General features: G+C 46.8%; 1 protein-coding gene across 4 annotated transcripts in view; it reads left to right on the top strand.

Annotated features, from left to right (window-relative positions):
• Positions 1–20,155, top strand: part of LOC102451665 (T-cell surface antigen CD2) — a 31,413-nt gene extending 11,258 nt beyond the window's left edge. For 3 of the 4 annotated variants that reach the window (XM_075909225.1, XM_075909224.1, XM_006124233.4), the window contains 3 exons: positions 6,768–7,028; positions 14,346–14,465; positions 16,599–20,155. In XM_075909225.1, coding sequence (XP_075765340.1) covers positions 6,768–7,028; positions 14,346–14,465; positions 16,599–16,807 — 590 coding nt within the window. In that variant the 3' untranslated portion in view covers positions 16,808–20,155. Of the gene's footprint in view, positions 1–6,767; positions 7,029–14,341; positions 14,466–16,598 lie in introns of all 4 variants that reach the window. The other variant, XM_075909222.1, reaches the window with a different exon arrangement.
• The last annotated feature ends 1,197 nt before the right edge of the window (positions 20,156–21,352 follow it).

Here is a 21,352-nt window from a genome sequence, read left to right on the forward strand (position 1 = left end):
AGCCAGCCTGTCAGTGTGGGCTATTTCTGGCTAATGTACCATCACCAGTAACAGAGGTTCTGCAATGGGAGAGCCATTACCAATTCATGCTGCATAACAGGAAACAGAAAGCAGCTTATTCATTGCTTCATTGCCGCTGTAGTACCATACACTTATACCATCACAGCGAGGTCAGGCAAAGATGTAATTTTTTTAAACTGACATATCTATGCCAGGATAAGCCCAAGAGCAGGTGTACTTGACTGGCATTAAAGTTCTTTTGCTGTTATAGCTTATTGGAGGACTGATGGACACTGTACTGGCAGAAACACTTCTATGTTGATAGAAGCTGCATTTACATCCCGGCAAAACTTTTGACTTTGAAACCGAGATCACAGTGATAACACTGCTTGTAAAGTTGAAAAATAAACTTTTGATGATGTTGATTATACAGAGAGGGATGCCATGTGCCTGCGGAATATGCTAAAGGCTGAACCTGTGAATGGTATCAAAAGTCTTCTCAAAGTCTTTGAAGCTTCTGTAGAGTTGCCGTTGCCATGCTAACCATTGTTCTATTATGTTTTGTAGCGTGATGATCTGGTCTGTGGGGCCATGCCATTTCAGAAAATGGGAATGCTTTTTTCTGAGAAAAGCTCTCAACTGCCTCTGATATATGCTGCCCAATTATCTTACTTTGCTTGGTACAGACAAAAGTGAGACCACACCAATTATTGCAATCGCTGAAATTCCTTTTCTTTGGTTTTGTAGGATAAACTGAGGTAGTCCATGGTATTTTGCTAAGAACCCCTATTTGATCCTAAATTTGAGACAGGCCTGGGAACATACAGCACAGACAGCTAACAGGACCCTGGTCACCCTGGCAACCACATTCCAAGGGGCCGCATCCAGATAAGACACTGGCTGGTACCAAAACCTTAACTTTAAGGTTGTTCTCAGTGCCCAAGGACTATGCCAATGTGAAGCAATATCATTCTGCAGTAAACGCATCATAATTTGAATAGACATAATTGCCATTAAAATGTCTTTTTTGTTTTATGTTGGCTTATTTAGCTTGTTAGGAGTAATTTCCTGTATTAGAGATAAGGTGTTTAATTGGCAATGGGCGGAGATATTATGTAATCTTTCATAGGTTATTGGCTTATGTGCTCATTTTGTCTTGCTGCTAGAACCTATCAAATTGCTTCTCCTCCGTCTATGTGCCACCTATATATTCTATTGTAATGTTTTGTTTAACCAGGGTTCACCAGCCCAGCCTAAAGGCTGAGGGACACTCCACCAGCTGTGTGCAATAAATTCTCTTGCTTGTTTTCACTGTACCAGAGTGTCTAGGACTTATTTCCAACAGTATCTTCACTATAATCCCCTGGGTTCACTCCTCTGGCATTTTTTTCCTTTCCTAGACTGACGTAAACAGATAGATGCTGCTAATGCACGCTTTGCCTTGAACAATTCTTCATTCAAATTATCTTTGCCAGAAGCTTTCCCATTTTTTAAGGATTTGATGGCTTGAATGATCTCTTCCTTACTTGGAGTGTTGATGTTGATACCAAGATCTTCTTCTGCCTCCTGAATGTTTGCTTTCTCTTTAGGTGGCTCCCTGTTCAGCAACAATTTGAAATGCTCTGTGCAGCACATTTCTTGTTCTTTTTCTGTTGTTAATTGGTGGCCTTGTTTGTCCCTGGTAAGAGTGTTTGTTGGTGTCTGTTGTTAACCACCAATAAGCTGTGGCATTCAGTAGAATGTTCCTTGTTCACCACACACAGCTGCATCCTCTGCTTGTGTTGCTAGGTTATCAATATAATGTCATTTGTCTGCTCTACCAGGGGCACAACTAGCTGTTCAGGGAAGGGCATTCAAGATATGACTTTGGGCCCCTCTCTCTTCTCACAGCTTACCTCTGGAGTATTACTGCTTACCTAACATTATTTACACCATCTTCTCAGTGTATTAAGGAATCATTAAGTAAATTTGCATAGTTTTAATTGTACCTAGTAGGTCACAGGGGTGAAAGTAACAAATTTCTCACAGGTACTGTCATATTGCATCCCCTAGGGGGGTGCTCAGAGCAGGATATCAGGGGGTGCGATATAGCACTACCGGTGAGAAATGTAAGTGTGAGGTGGAGTGGGGGCTCTAGGCGGAGGGTTGGAATGGGGGAGTTCAGGGCAGGAGAGTTTGGGGGTGCAGGAATTCAGGCAGGGATCTGGGGATGGGGGGGGTCATGGCAGGGAGCTGAGGGGTTTGTTGGTCAGGGCAGGAGGCTGGGGAGGTGGGCTCAGAGCAGGGGGCATGTGGGAGGTTCCAGAATCAGAACGAGGGCTGAGGTGGGAGAGTCAGGGCAGGAAGGTTTTGAGGGTTCAGGAATAAGGGCCGGGGGCTGAGGGTGTGGGGGCAGAAATCAGGGTAGGGGGTGAGAGGGTCAGGGCAGAGGGCTGGGAGATGTAGGGGCAAGTGGGGGGACGACCAAGGGCACCATTCTGGGAGGGGAGGGGGGCTGCAGCTGCACATACTGGCTCATTGCTGTTCTTTCTCTTCCTTTGATGATCAGGGGGTGAAGGGAAATGGGCAGCCAGGAGTGAGAGAAAGTCACACAAACTATGCACTTTCCCCTTGCTCCCTGATCGGCAGGGAAAGAAGAGTGGCAGAATTCTGGCTATATGTGGCTGCAGCTCCCCCATTTCTAAAGGGTGTGTGTGGGGAGAGGGGGTCCAGAGGCAGAGACAGCCCTGGACCGGAGGGGAAGGGGCACGCACACCCCTAGCCAGACCCGGTCGCTTGCCTGGTTGCCTGCTTCTTAGCAAAGCAGCCTGCAGGAGAGCCCTGGGGGCCTGGCTGAGAGCAGCAGCAGCTGAGCACTCTACCCAGCCTGCCGGTTTCTCTGGATTGGACCCCCTGTGGCTGTGGGCTGACATGCCAGCATGTCCTGCATGCCCCCTACTTGTGTTTGACCTCTTGGTGGGCCCTGCGATACTGCTCATGGGTATGTCTACACTACCCCGCTAGTTTGAACTAGCGGGGTAATGTAGGCATACCGCACTTGCAAATGAAGCCCGGGATTTGAGGTGTACCGGTAGTTCGGAATAGGAAGCCTAGTCCGAACTACCTAGTTCGAGCCCCGTGTAGCCGCACTTCACGGGATTCGAACCAGCGGGGTTTTAAAAATGGCGGCGCCCCACTTATGCAAATGAAGCTCGGGAAATTCAAATCCCGGGCTTCATTTGCAAGTGCGGTATGCCTACATTACCCTCCTAGTTCGAACTAGGAGGGTAGTGTAGACATACCCTTAGTTTGCTTGTGAATGTCACAATGTCGAAAGAGGGTACTGCCAACGACTGGGTCATTCATATTGCAGAAATCAACAAGCCTCTCTCCATTTGCATTCATGGTGCCACTCTTACATCTTTCCATTGCTCTGTCATTGTTTATGTTGGCTTACCGACCTGGGCATTCAGGTCTCTCGTGATGATACTTAGAGACTGTACCATGCCACGGCCTAACTCTCCCTGTGATGTAAGGCAGAAATTGTCTTTTACTTCTTCATCACTGTCTTTCATCAGAGCCCAGCACTGTACCAGGGTGATATTGTTTCCCTTTCAGTCTGGGTCTCCTAAGTCTGCTGCTGATGGACTTCTACTCAAGCAGGGAATGCTCCCCACCCTCTTCTTCCAAAGGATGGCAACAATCTCATGGTGTGGTCCATCATCTCATCCAAAGTATAGCAAAGTATCTCCCGAGGCTGTTGTGAATCTTCCTAGTTCTAGCCATCTGCTCTCGCTGACACCCAGGATGTGTAAATTGTCTCCTCTCTGCTGTGGTCTGAGCGAGTTTCCCTATTTCGTACTTTGCCCATGCCTTCCAAAAAAACCCCAAGTTTGGTCCTTGTCTTGGTGTTGAGCACTAAGTTCCCATGCCAGTGGCTCTCTTTTGGCTTTTACCACTGGCAGGCATATGGGTCATTGACTTTTAAAGGTCATCACACACCGTAATGGTTTCTTTCTCCATCACTGTTTCTGTAATGCATTTTGTTTTGTAATGGGTCAGGGTTGTTAGCCCTGTGCCTAAGTCACAACCTGGAGGATTGGCATTGATGTTTTGCCTGCCTCCCTCACCACCAGTCCATTCTGGCATGACTGAACCTACCAGGAGCAAAAAGCATCTGCTGGCACATTCTCTGGGGATCGTTAGAGCACCATCCCTCCACGCAGCTAATACTTTTTGCTGCTCTTGTAGGTATCCTTTTCAGTCTTTGTGCTGCCCAAAACTGAATGCAGAACTGCAGAGGCAGGCATGCCGGAGCAGCATTGAAGGAAACTTTTATCACTTTATGATGGAAGCCTCGAGATAAGCTTACCCACACTTCTTCCACATCACCTTCTTCTTTCATAGCAAGCTCTTCTCTCATAGTAACTGCAATGTGTTTGCTTACATTGGACTGATGGCCTCCTGTATGGAAGAGAGGAAATATTGCAGTTTTCCTGCCTCCCAACCAACCACCTTAGTGTCTAATAGCCAATGGAGTATCAGAGGTCTGTGGGTGCAGATAGAGCAGTAGTTGATGTTTTGCTTTCTTTGGGCTATTTTCCCTGTTCTAAGCTCAGTTTTTCATGCACAGTTATAGGTGGGAGGTGTCACATGTCAAAGCTGTATCTATGTTACCTTGCTCAGGGCCCTTTTCCAAGTCGTTAATGAACAGCCAAGACTGCTATTGCCAACTCTGATTCTGAAACAAGGGAGAGGTGGTCAGTGAAACCTGCAAGTTGACTTCAGGCTCTGTATGGATGGAATAGATTTCCTGTAGCCATGGGCCCTGAGACCAGAGTTGTTGGGAGGGAATTTGCAGTCATCACAGTCCGCAGGATCCCCTAACTCATCCTACCAGAAGGGATGATGCACCAAAAATTTTGCAAAGGGAACGTGGTAGTTTGCTTCTCCCTTTGCCCTTACCTGAAAGGGTCCTCCATGAACTAGAGCATGATACACAGTCAGACCTCAGTAGATCAGGAGACAAAAGCATCATAGTGGTGTGAAGTCAATGTTTACTATAGTGTATAAGTAGTATGATGGGAAATAGTGTGTGTGTGTGGCATGTGTGTGTATGTATGCGCATGTATAAATTCTTGTCCACTGTGTTTCAAAGGTGAAGAGGGAATGAGACAGAGAAGAAAATGACAATGAGTAACAATGGCGTTAAAGCGGTGAGGAGTCCTGTGGCACCTTAGAGACTAACTGAAGTGTAGGAGCATAAGCTTTCGTGGGCAAAGACCCACTTCGTCAGATGCATGTAGTGGAAATTTCCAGAGGCAGGTATAAATATGCAGGCCAGAATCAGGCTGGAGATGACGAAGCGGATCCAATCAAGGAGGATGAGGCCCACTTCTAGTAGCTGATCTGGAGGCGTGAATTCCAAGAGAGGAGAAGCTGCTTTTGTAGTTAGCAAGCCATTCACAGTCTTTGTTTAATCCAGAGTTGATTGTGTCAAACTTGAAGATGAACTGTAGCTCAGCAGTTTCTCTTTGAAGTCTGGTCCTGAAGTTTTTTTGCTGCAGGATGGCTACCTTTAGATCTGCAATTGTGTGTCCAGGAAGATTGAAGTGTTCCCCTACAGATTTTTTGTACGTTGCCATTCCTAATATCTGATTTGTGTCCATTGATTCTTTTACGTAGGGACTGTCCAGTTTGGCCGATGTATATAGCAGTGGGGCATTGTTGGCACATGATGCCATATATTATGTTAGTAGATGTGCAGGAGAATGTACCAGTGACAGTATGGCTGATCTGGTTAGGTCCTGTGATGGTGTTGCTGGTGTATATGTGTGGGCAGAGTTGGCACCGAGGTTTGTTGCAAGGATTGGTTCCTGAGTTAGAGTTATTATGTTGCGGTGTGTAGTTGCTGGTGAGAATATGCTTCAGGTTGGCGGGTTGTCTGTGGGCAAGGACCGGCCTACCTCCCAAGGCCTGTGAAAGTGAGGGATCATTATTCAGGATGGGTTGTAGATCACTAATGATGCATTGGAGAGGTTTTAGCTGGGGACTGTAGGTGATGGCCAGTGGTGTTCTGTTGGTTTCTTTCTTGGGCTTCTCCTGTAGCAGGAGGCTTTTGGGCACACGTCTGGCTCTGTCAATCTGTCTCCTCACTTCCTCGTGTGGGTATCGTAGTTTACAGAATGCTTGTTGAAGATCTTGTAGGTGTAGGTCTCTGTCTGAGGGGTTGGAGCATATGCGGTTGTACCTCAGTGCTTGGCTGTAAACAATGGATCGTGTAGTGTGTCCAGGATGGAACCTGGAGGCATGCAGGTAAGCATAGCGGTCGTTAGGCTTATGGTATAGGGTGGTATTGATGTGACCGTCACTTTTTGCTAACTACAAAAGCAGATTCAGACTAACACAGATACCCCTCTGATAATGGCGTTAAAATTTATATTAAAAAAAAAGTATGGAGACCAGTATTGTGTTGATTTTTCTTTGTTGTTATCACATCACAACACAACCTCTCCCCCCACCCCCTTGGGTTTAATTTGCTGTTCACTCCCACCCACTCCCTTTAGGCATTGTTACTTTTCATTTAATCTCTCACTAAATAACTGTGTTTCAGATTAATTTGCCTCAGATCCTTTCACAGAATCACTTTGTTACTTTCTGCCCATTCCTCTCAAATCCCTCCAGGTTCCTTTGTATCATTCTGTGGATCTACCTGTTGTGTTTTAATAGTGAACTTTTAAAAAATTAGAACTCTTCAAAGCCTGATTGTCTCTTTTATTCTCTTTCAGATCATGTCTCTAAACCAAAAATCACATGGACATGTTCAAAAAAAACTGTGAAAGTAATATGTGAGGTGAATCAGACAGATAAAGCTTCTATTCATTTGCTTCAAAATAACAAAGCTGTCCCTGGAAATAAGCCAGCTTCTGCAAATGGAAAACTGAAGATTGAATTTACATACCGGAACACCACCTTTCCTGCAAAGTTCCAGTGTGAAGTTAAAAATGACGCTGACAAGAAAACTGTTGAGCAGGAAATCAGATGTTCAGGTACAAAGTTTATAATGTAGAAAAGGTCTCCTAATCACAGTCCACAAAGCGTTACAAACTTACAGTTGTCTCCAGACTGCTGATTCTAAAACCAGGGTCAGCCCAATAAAATAACTAAGAGGGAGTTGGCATCCTTTAGGTTTTGCACAATGCACAGCACTGCTACATAGTAGGAAGCAGAAACCAAACCCCCTTTTCCAGTTTTTTTTTCCAGAACCAATAGTAGCTGCCATTTCATGACAGACAACTACAGCTGCAGAGGTCATTTAGAAACATGTTCCATTCCCTCTGGGAGCTGGGATTAGGTGGTGGGGCTGTGACTCCCTGGGTTGGGGGATGGGGCATGGGCAGGAGTCAGGGTGCTGGGGGGGGGGGTAGGGCTGGAGCAGAGCTGGAGGTGAGGCAAAGCTGCGTGGTGCTCCTGGCCTGCCCCTCTGTGCAGATTGGCCCTGGCTGTGCCAGATCCTCCTTGGAGGACGGGGGAGGAGGGGGGTGAGGGGAGTGCTGCACAGTTTGGGTGGCACTGACCTAGAGGGAATTATTTTATCCCCTACCAAAGCACACAGATGCTGTACAGCAGAATACAAATAAATCTAATCAGAATGCTGTAAATTGCCACCATCTATAAAACCACAGGCAGGAAGTACCATTTAAAAGGCAATCTAATGATATGACATGGAAGATAAGCATGGGGTAGCAGAATCATTCTGAAACCACATTTGGGTGGGGGAGCTTTAAAAAGAAGGACAAAATGGATGAGTCTTGTGGGAGCAGAAGATCTGTGCTCAGTTCGGCTATGTTTACACTCGCGGCTTCTTGTGCAAGACCATCTTGTGCAAGGGTTCTTGTGCAAGAAGTCTTGCGCAAGAAAACGTCCACACTGCCATGTGTGCGCTGTGCTTTTGTGCAACAGCGCCCACGGCAGTATAGATGCTCTCTTGCACAAGAAAGCTCTGATGGCCATTTTAGCCAGAGGGCTTTCTTGTGCAAGAAATCCCTGCCGAGTGTCCACACTGCCGTCTTGCGCAAGAGGTCCTGTGCAAGAGGGCTTACTCCTGTTAAAAAAGAGTGTAGCTCTTGTGCAAGAAGCCCTCTCTTACCACGCCGTACTGTAAATTTCCTTGTGCAAGAGCGAGCGGGCAGTGTGGACGCTCTGCGGATTCTTGCGCAAGAATGGCCGTACTTGCGCAAGAAGCCACGAGTGTAGACATAACCTTCATGTCTTGGCCATAGACTTTCTGTGTGACCTTGGGGAAGTCATTTAGTCTTTCCGTGCCTTTCTTTCCCCATGTGTAGAATGGCAATACTTCCCCCTTAGCAGGTGAACTGCTCAGGCACTGCAGTGAGAAGTGCTTGTAAATAAGTAAAACCAGTCAACTTTCAAAGGGGGTGAGGAAAGGGTCCTACACTGTGGAGCTCACTGCAGTGAAAGGATGATTTCTGCCCCCTTTGGCCCAGTGGCAGTGCCATGGGCCACCCATTTAGCACCAGGCCCACCCTGATCTGCGTCTGAGAGGTAGCAGCTCTGCCAGCACCTGGTATGATGGCACTGGCTCTGCCAAAGTGAAGCAGAGGCTAGCGAAAGGGGGAGAGAGGCGGCAACTCCCAGTCACTTATGGGAGAAAGGGCAGGAAGTGGCTTCTCCTGGTCACAGCGGGCGTGCTCTGGAAGGAACTGGGGTAGGGATGCTGACACTGCATGTCCAGGCTCATTCACCTTCTTGGAGAGCGTGGAGGTGATCGTGGGTGGGGAGGTGTGAGAGACACACAGCACCGGGGTGTGGATATAAGACCCACGTCTCTGGTCCCTGTTCTCCCAGCAGCAGCTGGGCAAGCAGCCCCAATGGTTTCTGCTTCTGCTACATTTTCAATGATCTCCATGAGCTGCTGCAGCCTCAGCATTTTCCTGAGGGCAGCCCCCTGCAGTAGGCAGCCCACTCTAATGTGAGGGAAGATATAAGACTCGAGAAGCCACTCTTAAACATAACCAGGGATAATTGGCAAGATCCAGAGATGACGCCACCACAAGGCAGTGTTGCATCGCTGTTTCTTACAGTCACATTCATTTGTGTATATGAAATGCTTGGAGTTTCTTGCATGAAGCACCTTCTTTCATCACTCAGGGCCAATCCTCGCTGTCTGTAAATTAACATCATCATCATAATTAATGTCTATCACTTGTATAGGGCTTTTCATCCCCAGATTTCCCAGTATTTTACAGAGAAATCAGTGTCGTTCCATAGTTCCGTTGGCTTCAGTTGATTTCAGTTGAGAGTGTGGCTCTCCGTGTCCATTGTGATTTGGCTGCTGACCACTATCTCTCATGTATCAGCAGCTGGGTATTTCAGATTGTCTGACATTCTGGAATGTATTGGTTTTTTTTCTGTAGCGTCAACAACTAGTGAGAGCATTTGTCACAACGAGACCACATGTGTCATATCACAAGAAAGTTCAAAAAACACACCACAGGTTTCTTCCTGTGCAAATTAGAAACACCAGGGATGTGGGGAGGGGAGGAAGGGCAAAGGTCAGCTGGCCCTGTCACATTAAAATTTCTTCAGGTCTTAGTTAGCCCTGGGTGGCAATGTGGCACAGTTGATAAAGCACAGGAGTAGGACTCTGAAGGCTTGTGATCTATTCCCAGCTCTACCACTGGCCTGCTAGGGGACTTTGGGCAAGTTAGTTCACCTCCCCGTGACTCAGTTTTCTCATCTGTAAAATGGGGATAATGATACCACTGTACTGAAATCTATGATGAAAAACAACATATAAACGCTCAACATTATTATTACTTGAATCTCTTGTTTTAAGTGGGCTACTTAGCCAACTCAAATAACGATGATGATATAATTGTATACAGAGTGGCTGTGTCTATACTGGCACGATCTTGCGCCAGAGCTATGCAAATGAGGCTCAGCGTGGAATATCGCCGAGCCTCATTTGCATAACTAATGAGCCGCCATTTTTGCAGAAGAGGCTCTTGCGCAAGACGGAGCTGTCTACACTGCCCCTTCTTGCGCAAGAAAAACCCTCTTGTGCAAAGCTGTTATGCCTGAAAATAATCAGCATAATGGCTTTGCGCAAGAGGGTTTTTCTTGCGCAAGAAGGGGCAGTGTAGACAGCTCCGTCTTGCGCAAGAGCCTCTTCTGCAAAAATGGCGGCTCATTAGTTATGCAAATGAGGCTCGGCGATATTCCACGCTGAGCCTCATTTGCATAGCTCTGGCGCAAGATCGCGCCAGTATAGACACAGCCGATGGGGTTTTTTTGGGAATATCACAAAGCACTTTACAGATACTGAGTAATTAAGCCTTGCAGCAGTCAGCCTGAGGTAAGTAAGTATTATTATACAAGGCATCCCTCTATACATTGTCCTGTTATATGTCAGTTCTGCACTAACGTCGTTGACGCTTGTAGAAATTGTTGGGTTATAAGTCCTCCCATTCCCGCTCTTCCATCGCACACAAAAAAAAAGACCAATTTGTGCAAATAGAAGTCAGCCACAGGAAAAAATTCCCTGCTTTATGTCATTTCACTGTATGTCCACATTTTTGGAACGTATCTTGGACATAAAGGCTACGTCTAGACTGCAAGCCTCTTTCAAAATAGCGTCTAGACTACAACTAGTACTTTTAAAAAAGCAAGCCGCTTTTTCAGAAGTGAGCACCCAGGCAGTCTGGATGCTCTCTTTTGAAAAAGCACAGTTTGCATTACATAACGCCTTTCTTTGAAAGAGCACTTTCAAAAAAAGGTGTTTTTCCTTGTAAAATGAGGTTTTCCAGGATTGAAAAAACTGCTGCATTCTTTTGATTTACTTTCGAAAGAACACAGCAGCGGTCTAGACCCAGGGGAAGTTTTTTTCAAAAAAAGGCCACTTTTTTCGAAAAAACCTGTAGTCTAGACAAGCCATAGAAGGGATGCCCTGAATCCATTTTATAAGAGCGGGAGGAAGAGGAAACCCTGGGATAATTAAAGACAGATTTCATAACATAATACTCAAAGCATGTATATCTTAGCACACTTTGGTATACCAGTCACCCCCCTTTTGTAAGCAAAACTTTGGATTTGCAAATGTGAATGGGAGCTACTCTACATTAGGGATTTGTGCATCAGTACAGGTGAAAAAACTTCTAATGCAGACAAGTTGTACGTTGTAAAGATTTGTAACATGCACTGGTTTTGTGTTCAGTGGGTATGCAAAACAAGTCTAAATGACACTATGAAGGGGAGGGACGGGCAGGGCTATGTCTTACATCCTTCCTGATGTCTTTCCTGCTACCCACTTATTTTTAGTTCATTGGGCACAAGGTTTGAAGTGCTTACGCAAATACAACCATAATCTACTTCAATGAAGTTCTGCCAAAGGAAGGACTGAGCCAGGTTTTGATCCTCAGTATGAAAATGATTCATTTGCATGCCCACTGAAGACAAAAATTGGTGCCTGATACTGCACTTCACATTTCTATTTGGCCAATTGACCTCCAATGCACAACTTTACATTTATGTTGAATTTAGCCCCCCTCTGTGTCCCTTCTGAAAGGGCTTACTCTTGAGTGTATGCAATCAAAGAGACACGTTCCAGATGCAGAGGGGAATTCCCAAAGAGATGTGATGCTGGAGGGGGAAGTGGAGATTCAAGCAAGCCTATATGGCTAAAATAAGGAACAACTGCACCAACATCCTCCCTTAGATCAAACTAACCTTTTACTTCGTGGTTACATAAAGTCCAGTTAGTTTTTCTGTTTCTTCACCATTGATAATTGTTGGGTAGCTCTTGCCTTCAAGTTTCAGCCAGGGCTGGAAGAGCAAGCTCTGAAATGCCAGGAGACAAGCTGTTCTCACAGTATTTTCAGCTCAGCAGAAAGCTCTCCTGAAATAGTCTGTTTTTTATCACACTCTGAGCCCCATTTTTGTCCATTCAAAGCATTTTAAAAGTCCTTAAAAGAGCCAGAAGAGCATTCAGATCTTTGTATGCCATTGTAGAACAAGACTTTTGAGGTTTGACCATCACTAGCAGAAAGATGCCAACTATTGTTGCTTAAGTCAAAGTTCTTGGCACTTCAGTGAATTATACCTTTAGCTCTCATTACAACCCACCGCATTGAACAAAGTGAATCACACACACATTTCATAACTCTATATTCCATGAAAACTTGACAAGAAGCAGAATTCTTTGTCGGGGGTTCCCAAACTTTTTGACCCGGGGCCCAGTAAATCCATTCATGAACTTTTGGAGGACCGGTAATGGTCATTTGCATATTTGCATATTCATTAATAAAATGATGAATATTCAAATAAGTTGTTTCTGGTCCTCCCAAAAACCCCAGTGCCAGCTTTAGCAAAGCTTTTGATATAGTTACTCACAATATTCTTGCCACCAAGTTAAGGAATATGGATTGGATAAATGGACTGTAAGAAAGACAGAACGCTGATTAGACGAGGGTTTCCCAAACTTTTTACTTTAGTTGGAACCCTTTTTTTCCCCCCAATACTGCTTTTTGCAGCCCAAAAATATAAACACATAAAAAACAAACTGAGAAAATACCAGACATATAACATGTCTGGTATTTTCTCAGTAGGTAAGTTATATTATTAATAGATGTACCAGTTTGTAGTTTTGAACTGCCTGGCTGGTAAATGTGCTCAGGCTCCATGAGTGTGTCTACAAGCCAGACAGTTCGCAACTACTCGAGGGGTGTGTGTGTGTGTGGGGGAACAATAGAATCCCCGGGCCGGACTAACTCATGCTTTGTGCTTTGCAGTGGGGAGGGGGGAACAGGGGCAGCGTCCCAAGATCTACATATGGCCGGATAAGTCCCTCTCCCCGCAGGCTGATTCATTCCCCCCCCCCCCCCCCGTTCCCCCTGCTGTGCCTCTGGCCAGCCCCACTTCCCCCAACCCCTTCCCAGGCAGCCAGGTCCCCCCAGCTTCTCCTCCCAATCTCCCTTGGCCAGCCCCGCTGCCCGCATCCAGCCCTCCTTCTGTCAGCCGCTTCTTCTCCCCCCCCCCCATCTTCCCCGGCCAGCTCCCTGCCCCCATCCTTGCACCCCCTGGCAGCCCTGATTCCACCAGCCCCCCAATCTCCCCAGCCTGCCCCAATTCCCCAGTCCAGTGCTGCTTCCGGTGGCCAGCTCTCCCCTCCTCCTCACCCCAGAATCCCCTGGCACCTGCACCTTCCCTTAGCCCTGCACCCTCCTGGTGCCTCCCCCTTCTCTTACTGCCCCTGCCCCCTTTTCCCTCTCTTTTCCTGATACCCACCCCCTCAGCACTCTCTGCCCCATCCCCTCCTGCCCCTCTGTGCCCTCACACATGACTTGCTCCATCCCCACCTCTCTCATGCCCATCCCTTCTTTCAAGCCTTCTCCCAGTACCTCCTCCTCCAGCCCCCAATACCCTTCCCCTCTCCTCTCCACTCCCAGCATCACCTTGTCCCTCCTCCCACTGACACCTCCCCTCCTGCCCTTTCCCTCTTTGTCTGCACTTGGCCCCCTGGCATTTGTCTCTCTCTCCTGCACCCTGTCCCTTGGTACCTTCCCCTTCCACTCTTCCCCCTCCCCCTCCACGCAAGCCCACCACCACCGCCGCTGCCGCCTCCTCGCCTCCGCCCAAGCCCATTCCCTACCTTCTGTCTTCCACATTGCGGGGCCAGAGGCTGCCGGAGCTAGAGTGGCCATGCCACGTGCCTCCGAAGACTTTTAAAATCCCGGGCCGTGACATCACGTCACGCCCGGGCATCCTCCCCACCCACGTGCAACACCGCACATGGGCAGAAGCAGGCAGTGAAGAGGAGCCGTGCACGGCGGGGATGCTCTGGGGGCGGGGTGGGAGGACGCGCGCGGGGAGCTGGTGCGGGGGACCTGTGCCCGTGCCAGGCAGAGCCAGGGGAGAGACCCAGCCCCCGGCTCTGTAACTCACCGGCACTTCCAGGTTCAGGGGCATGGGGCCGAATCAGCCTAACGCCGGCCCTGCTGGCAGCCACCAGCCATGCTGAGGCCCGGTATTTTTTTCCTGCGGCCCGGTATCGGGCCGCGGCCCATAGTTTGGGAAACGCTGCTTTATGTAACCATGAGCTAATGTTTTAACTTTGTGTCTTAATTTCCCTCTCTGTAAAATGGGGATAATAATACTTAACATTATCTAAGAGAGGTGTTTATGAGTCTTAATTTATTGTTTGTGAAAATGCTTTGAGATGCTGGGACTAAAGATGCTGGGACTTCATGGTTTTCATATCATAAGCGTCACATCTGTACATTCTCTAAATCATTGGGACCAAATTTCAGACACTGCGTTGTGACATCCCCGTCTTCTCTCTGAGCTAGGGTCACTGGACATTGTTCTCATACTGAGCATTGCTGGAGGTGCAGTGTTCTTTGTCATTTTTCTGGCACTGCTGATTTACTGTATCAGGAAGAAGAGAGCAGAAAGATACGACGAAGAGGGTAAGTACTTGAAACTTGTGAGTTTTGTCACACTGAAATTCTCCACTTCCTTTGTCTGTTTTAATCTTGGTTTTTGATGGGTGTATTTAACAAGACAATGCTATTTTAGCATTATTAAGGACTATTATTTACCAGTTAGGGGAGAACATACTGTCCAAAAGCTTGTCTCAGAGAAGCAGCCATGATTATTTTGAACATCCTTGATCTAACTGTATGCTTTAGAATCTGAACATACACTCTTATTAACCAGCATCAGTTATTGCATTTGAAAATGTAGGCATGCCTAGAGAATGATTTGGGGAGTTCCATTTTTTTGGATAGGCAGCCCAAGAGACTTTAAAGAGACCAGATTTTCAAAAGTACAGAGCATAAGAGAGAGGTTTTTTTTATTATTATTTATTCATCCTCTTAAAATCAAGCCCCAGTATGGTATCCCAAACACAGAGATATGCGAAATCACTAGCCAATTTGAAAAGTTAGGTTATGAGTTTGTGCTAATGGTCACAGAAAAAGAAGAAAAGATTTGCAATGAGAGAAATCAAATTAAAGAATACAACAGAAGTATTGGCTATAAATAACAATGAAATCCTCATGACAGGTAAGTCATATCATTAGGGTGAACAGGGTTTAGCTAGGTTCTCCATCCTCATGATGAGATGTTTTTAGGGTGCAATTGGCTTGACCAGCAACCGGAAGGACCACACATTTCCTCATAACCATTCCTTGGAATATTTCTAGTCTGACTTTGCAGACCTGAGAGGTATGGACAGTTCAGCAACTGCACTTTTGGGTGCTCATCTGAACCAAACCCAAACTCCAGACCTATTAGGCATGTCTTCACTAGAAAACTAAGACATGTTAGAATATGACCTTGAGGAGCCATGAATGTAAGAACAGCCATACTGGGTCAGCCCAAAGGTCCATCTAGCCCAGTATCCTGTCTTGTGACAGTGGCTAATGCCAGGTGCTTGGGAGGCAATGAAAAGAACAGGTAATCATCTAGTGATCCCTCCCCTATTGTCGACTCCTGGATTCTGGCAAACAATTTGTTTTAGTGACCATGTTTAAATAACTATGTACCCCAGCAATTAGACAGGGACTGCTGTGTTTAATATTTTGCCAATATTTTGTCATGGATAACCTTACAGGAACCAAAAATTTACCCATGATCCACTGACACAATATTTAATCTGACTTGTCCCTGTCCTCATTGAGTGTTGAGGTGCATTTAACTTTGTGTTAGTTAACATTAGGTTCTTTGGAATGGTTCCATATGACTTTAGGATCAGTTCAGTATCTGAGCCACTGGGTCACTCAGTCCCTACGTTAAATCACATATGGCCACTGGTCTTTCAGAAATGGCAATAAAATGGCCAAAGACCATTCGTCTATTTTCATCCATGGGAAGAACATTTAGTCTGGGGAAAAGGTATTAGATTGATGGCCCTTGTGTGCGGGGTCTTCTGTCTACCTGCAGAACAATGGCAGCATGGACAGCGGCTGGACAAACTTCATTTATGGAGCCCCCTGATGTCCCTCCAAAGATAAGGGATGAGATCAGTATCTTTGGGACACATCCTGCTTGCTGGTAAGCTGCGGTAGCTTTCCAGCAGAGTGGGCTCATTGAGAATAGGAGGGGATGGAACTGACTGAAATACCCTAGAAGCACTGTGACACCTACGGACGGGGCCATCAAGGTAGTCACGGAGTAGAGGGCAAATCTAGTTTTTATTATTTCATTGAAATAAGAAGGGGGCCCAACACCATACTACTTAAGCATTCGATGCTTGCCAGTGTCAAAGCCTCTTTCCCTCGGTGGCCGTCACTCACCAGAAATAACAACACCACGTTCCTTTTTGAATCTTTTAATTTTTCTGTTGCCCTTCTGGTTTTATTTTCAAAATCTCTGGATAACTAAAAGGCTTCAGTGTGATACTTCTGCTAATGCTAAACCCTGCTGCAGTGTAAACCTTTGGTACCTGTTAGAGGAACAGGGCCCTGGAAAGAGCTCAGCAACTTGTTAAACTAAGACAGGTGTAGACTGCTCTGCAAACTCCTTCTGCAACCCGCACAGATTATTTTCTGTTTGTTTGCACATGCTGAGTCATTAACTAATTGCTTGGTGTTTTGCAGAAGAGGAGAGATCGATGCAAAATCAAAAAATGAGTGATGAATTAAAATATCGGGACCTTCCTCAAGTTCCAGCTCATGCTCCCCAGAGGCAGCCACGCCAGCAGCAGAGACCCGCTCCACAGCCTCATCCTCCACATCAGGCAAAGCTTCCCCAGCCTCGGCCACGCACTCAGCCAAAATCTCCAAGCCACATGAAAGAGAGACAGTAAGCATTTGTCCTGGAGGAACAGAAATCGTCTCATGACCAGCTCTGGTGGGACCCACAACAAAAATTACTCTGCAAATCTCCAGCAATCCCCCTGACTGGCCACTTTTATTGTAAAAGCTCACACTGTTTATATTGAAGGACTGATGGAAAGGTTCAACGATGGAGATTTGAGGTGATCAAAAGTCATTACCTTGCTCCAAGTGACTCCATGCAAATGTGGGGCATTTAGTGCTGAAATCTGCTTCGCTTGGTTTTACCTCTCCTTGCTCTTTTCCAGTCTAATTTGTTTTGGAAGGCCCTAAGACTCTATTGAGATGTCATTTATCACATCTAGCTCTTTCTCCCTACTAGCCGCACTTCTACCCAAACACCCCTCCGGTTGTTGCAGCCCAGCATTTGATCCCGTAGAGAGGAAAACAGTTATGTTAACTGTAATGAAGGTCTGATAGATAGAGGTGTGCTGGAAAGAAATGGTAACTCTATGTCTTGGCTGCAGTGACGTGACCTGGTTCAGAGTTCCTCTGGCAATTATGCTTGCCACGTGGCAGGAGCCAGTATGCATTGCTGTGAGAGATTCCATAATACTGCAATACCTGCTACCAACCAAAACCAAGTAGTTTCATTAATAATGACTTTCTCTGAACCTTGTGGGCTCTGTCATCCCATGGCCACTTTGTCTTCTCCAAACAGGCCCAGGTGTGGTGGTCTGCTCAGCCACTAAGATTGGTGTGCCACCTGGAGCCAGTCACATGTTGCAAAGGAAGGGAATTCACTGTCTTGTTTTCTCTACACTATTGTTTGCTTCTAGAAAAAAACTGGAAATGCTGCAGCGGCATTTTCCGCTCCTCTGCCAGAGCCCCATCCACACTGAGGGACTTAGGAGGCCTCATGTGCTCCATTTCGGTGAAAGAGTTGGTTTGCATCTGATGCCACCTCATCTGTCTGATACACCTGGATCAGAGTTCTGAAAGAAAATATCCTTAGACTGATGCGGGTCAGGGGAACCTGCAGTTCCAGTGGCAACTGAAAGGTGTATAACCAGGGTATTTACACACAACTGTGGAGACTTCTAGCTTTGACAAAGAAGGACATGATTGGCTGGCCTGCAGTCAGCACCCATGTCTGTGCATATAATGGGAAAAACATTCTTGCTTATTCCTCTCCCCTTTGGCAAGTCTCATGACCTCTCTGATTCGCCGAGGCCCAGTGTTTCTATTTTATTCACTGTATTGTCTGGATAGTAAAAGCAGCCCCTCTGGTGTGAGTGACAGCACAATGAGCATGAGGCAGGTATGGAGACATGAGAGCTGATCTCAGTGGCACATTGGCTGGAGCTTGTTACTCCTCTCATGGAAAGTAGATGATCCTCTGAGACTCCTGTGGTGTTAAAAGGTGTATCCTTGTTTCTCTAAAAAAAAATGTGCCTAGTGATGACCTGCCTGGCACAGGGAAGAGACGTGTGGGGTGGGGGGGGGGGGGGACCTGCATATCCTGCTAAGAGGCCAGTTGTACTTTGCTCTTTCTTCAGAAGCAGGTCAGTACAGAGGAAAATGTTATTCACTCCTAATCCAGCTTTCTGCAGTGTGTGCTAATGGTTTGACTGTTTTAAGGTTTATTTTAAAAAATGGCTTGTCCTTTATTTTGTATACAATATATACCTAGTACTGCATAAATAAAGACTTGAGGGCAGACAATACAATGCTAGCCTACACTGCTTCTGGACTCTGGATATCTGGCTTTCACTTAGTTATCCATAGTGACAAAAGATGTGTGATCCTCAGTGGCCACCATCCAGAATGACACACTCACACATAGCTCTGGGCTACCCCTTCATTGTGCACTGCCAGCAGGGATGGCGTGGGGGTACCCTGTGTCTAACCCCAGCTCCCTGTTGTGAGCAGGAGGAGTCACTGAGTCCAGCCTGTGTCCTGAAGGGCATACAGCTCCTGTCCTGGAGTGCAAGATGGTTAGCTATGCCCATTCCAGTCCATTAAAGTAAAAGGTCCGTGTTGTCTTCATCCTGGATTGGCCTTATCCTGTGATCTCAGCAAGGGAGTTCTTGCTCAGTGAGAACTGGGCCCTAAGGTGGGTGAAGGGTTCATTCTGTGCCCATCTGACATCCCCAAAGTCAGGTTGGTGGGAGGGGATTCTGTGCCCAATCCTGATGCCTAGGACAATTTTGGGGTCAAAATGACATTTGCTGCAGCATTTGCCTTATGAGCAGGTTGTCCCACAATCTGCCCTCTCCTCTCTCAAGGTGATGGCCACAAAATAAAGTTAATTGCAAGCTGAGGTTCAAGATGGCTCTGGTGGCTTGTTGAAGGCTCTCTGCTGCCAGTAACATACTATTACTTCCTGGGAAGGTGGGACCAGGGAGTGCCACGGAAGTGCCCCCTGTGAACTAATATTAGTGCTGTGCTCCGCAATGAGGAAGAGCCTGCTTCAAGTCCATGCTGACTCACTCACTGGGTTGCAGGGCGCTCAGTGTGCAAGCTAAAGCACCCTGGTGGCTGTCAGTGGTCTGCCACACAGGAGACCCGAGTTTGATGCCATTCCTGGTCTCTTGGTATGGGGGGGCTGCTGGGTGTGGCCCACTGTCCTAGCACCAGTGCATGCGTTGCACTGCCACGGGGAGACCTGGCCCTGATTGCCGTGGTCTTTCCTGCGCTGCCAAGGGCAGGGGCAACATGCTAAACCTCTGGGCAAAGTACGTGTCTCTGCTAAGTTCACAAGCTGTGATGCAGTTGAGTTTTTTAAATCAACAGTAAGCAGTCTGCTGGCTTTCTGTTCTCACCCTGATCTCCGAGTGCTGCCTTTCCCCGGCACAAGCAGAGACCTGTGAACTAGCTCACTGTTGGCAGGAAGCACAGAACCACAGGCTGCAAGTGCACCCGAGGTTTCCTGTAAATTGCAGCACATCAAGTCATTTAGCCCCATGCCTAGAAGCAGCGTTGGCTGGACTCCGCTGCTGAAAGGAAACTCTGTACAGCCTTGTAACGCTGAGCGCTACAGCATGGGGAAGATCCAATCGTTGTGCTGGTACAAGCCTGGGGGGTGTTATACATCTGCTGCAAAGGGGCTGTAGTTCAAGGCTGAATAGGGTGAAGTCACTGGGATGGGAGGAGAGAATAAAGGGCTCATCCCCAGTCCCTCGGCGCAATCCACTGACGATGTTCTAAGAGCTGAACGGGTTTCTGCGACAGTGTCTAAGCATCACACTTACCGGAGCTCCAGCCTGCAGGGCTCTGGACTGAGGCCAAACACCTGGGGGCTGTGTCTACACTGGCATGAATTTCCGGAAATGCTTAAAACAGAATAGTTTTCATTATAAGTATTTCCGGAAAAAGAGCGTCTACATTGGCAGGCTGCTTTTCCGGAAAAGCATCTGTGGCCAATGTAGACGCGCTTTTCCGGGAAAGAGCCCCGATCACCATTTTCGCGATCGGGGCTTTTTTCCAGAAAAGACTACTGGGCTGTCTACACTGGCCCTTTTCCGGAACAGTGTTCCGGAATAAGGACTTATGCCCGAGCGGGAGCAGAATAGTTTTTCCGGAATAGCAGCTGATTTTGTACAGTAGAGCATCGTTGCTTTTCCGGAAATTCAAGGGCCAGTGTAGACAGCTCGCAGCTTATTCCAGAAAAGCAGCTGATTTTCCGGAATAAGTGGCCCAGTGTAGACACAGCCCTGTTGACTCCAATGGGATTTATGCCCAAGTAAGGGCTAAAGCAAGAAGTGCAGGTTTGGTCCTATAGCTCTATGGCTGATATAAGAGATATAAGCATCACGGCTGTTAGCTGAGTGAGTTAGTTCAAAGCTAACAGGAGTACAGCTACATATGCTGTAGTCACACCAACATTGCAATAAGTTCAGCGATATTTCTTTTATAATCTGTTCTTTATTTAGCAGTTACCTAAGGAAGGAGGCCTGGACATCAGCAAGCAATCAAATGCATCCATGGGTTGGAACGTAACTGACATTGTGTTTGGAAGCCTGGTTTTCCTACTTTGGGCTATGGTTATTTCCCCAGGCTTCCCATGTGCACAGCCCACCTATATAGGCCAGCACAAACAACTAAGATAGGATTTTTTTCCTTTTACATTTGCAGCCAATCCCTGTAGTCCAGCAAACTATGTATACCTAACCCTCGGTGTTCCCATGGGATCCCTGTAGTTGGGTCAAGTAGCCAGGACCAGATCCAAATTTTCAGTCTCCCCTTCCTCATTGAAGTCCCCAAATTCTCCAGGGAAAATGCGTTGAAAGCAGGAAAATTCACCCTCCAATGATCCAGAGGACAGCTGGGAATCCATGTGCCCCAGTGTGACTCTGAGTGCTGATGTTCCAGCTCCTCCAGCATGTCAAAGAAGTTGGCCTTGCCAGAATTCTGTCATAAAGGGTCAAGAAGAAGCTAATAGCTCTTAGCCATTCCTGTGCCCCTCTGAAGTCTGCTTGGCCTGGCCTGAGGACTCCTCTTTGGGAAATACAGAGGCTGTGAAGCAAAACAAGGTTAAGAAGCAAAAAAAAAAAAAAAAAAAAACCTCCAAGAAA

This window comes from Pelodiscus sinensis, chromosome 1 (genome assembly GCF_049634645.1).
Source record: "Pelodiscus sinensis isolate JC-2024 chromosome 1, ASM4963464v1, whole genome shotgun sequence".
Taxonomy (NCBI): domain Eukaryota; kingdom Metazoa; phylum Chordata; order Testudines; family Trionychidae; genus Pelodiscus; species Pelodiscus sinensis.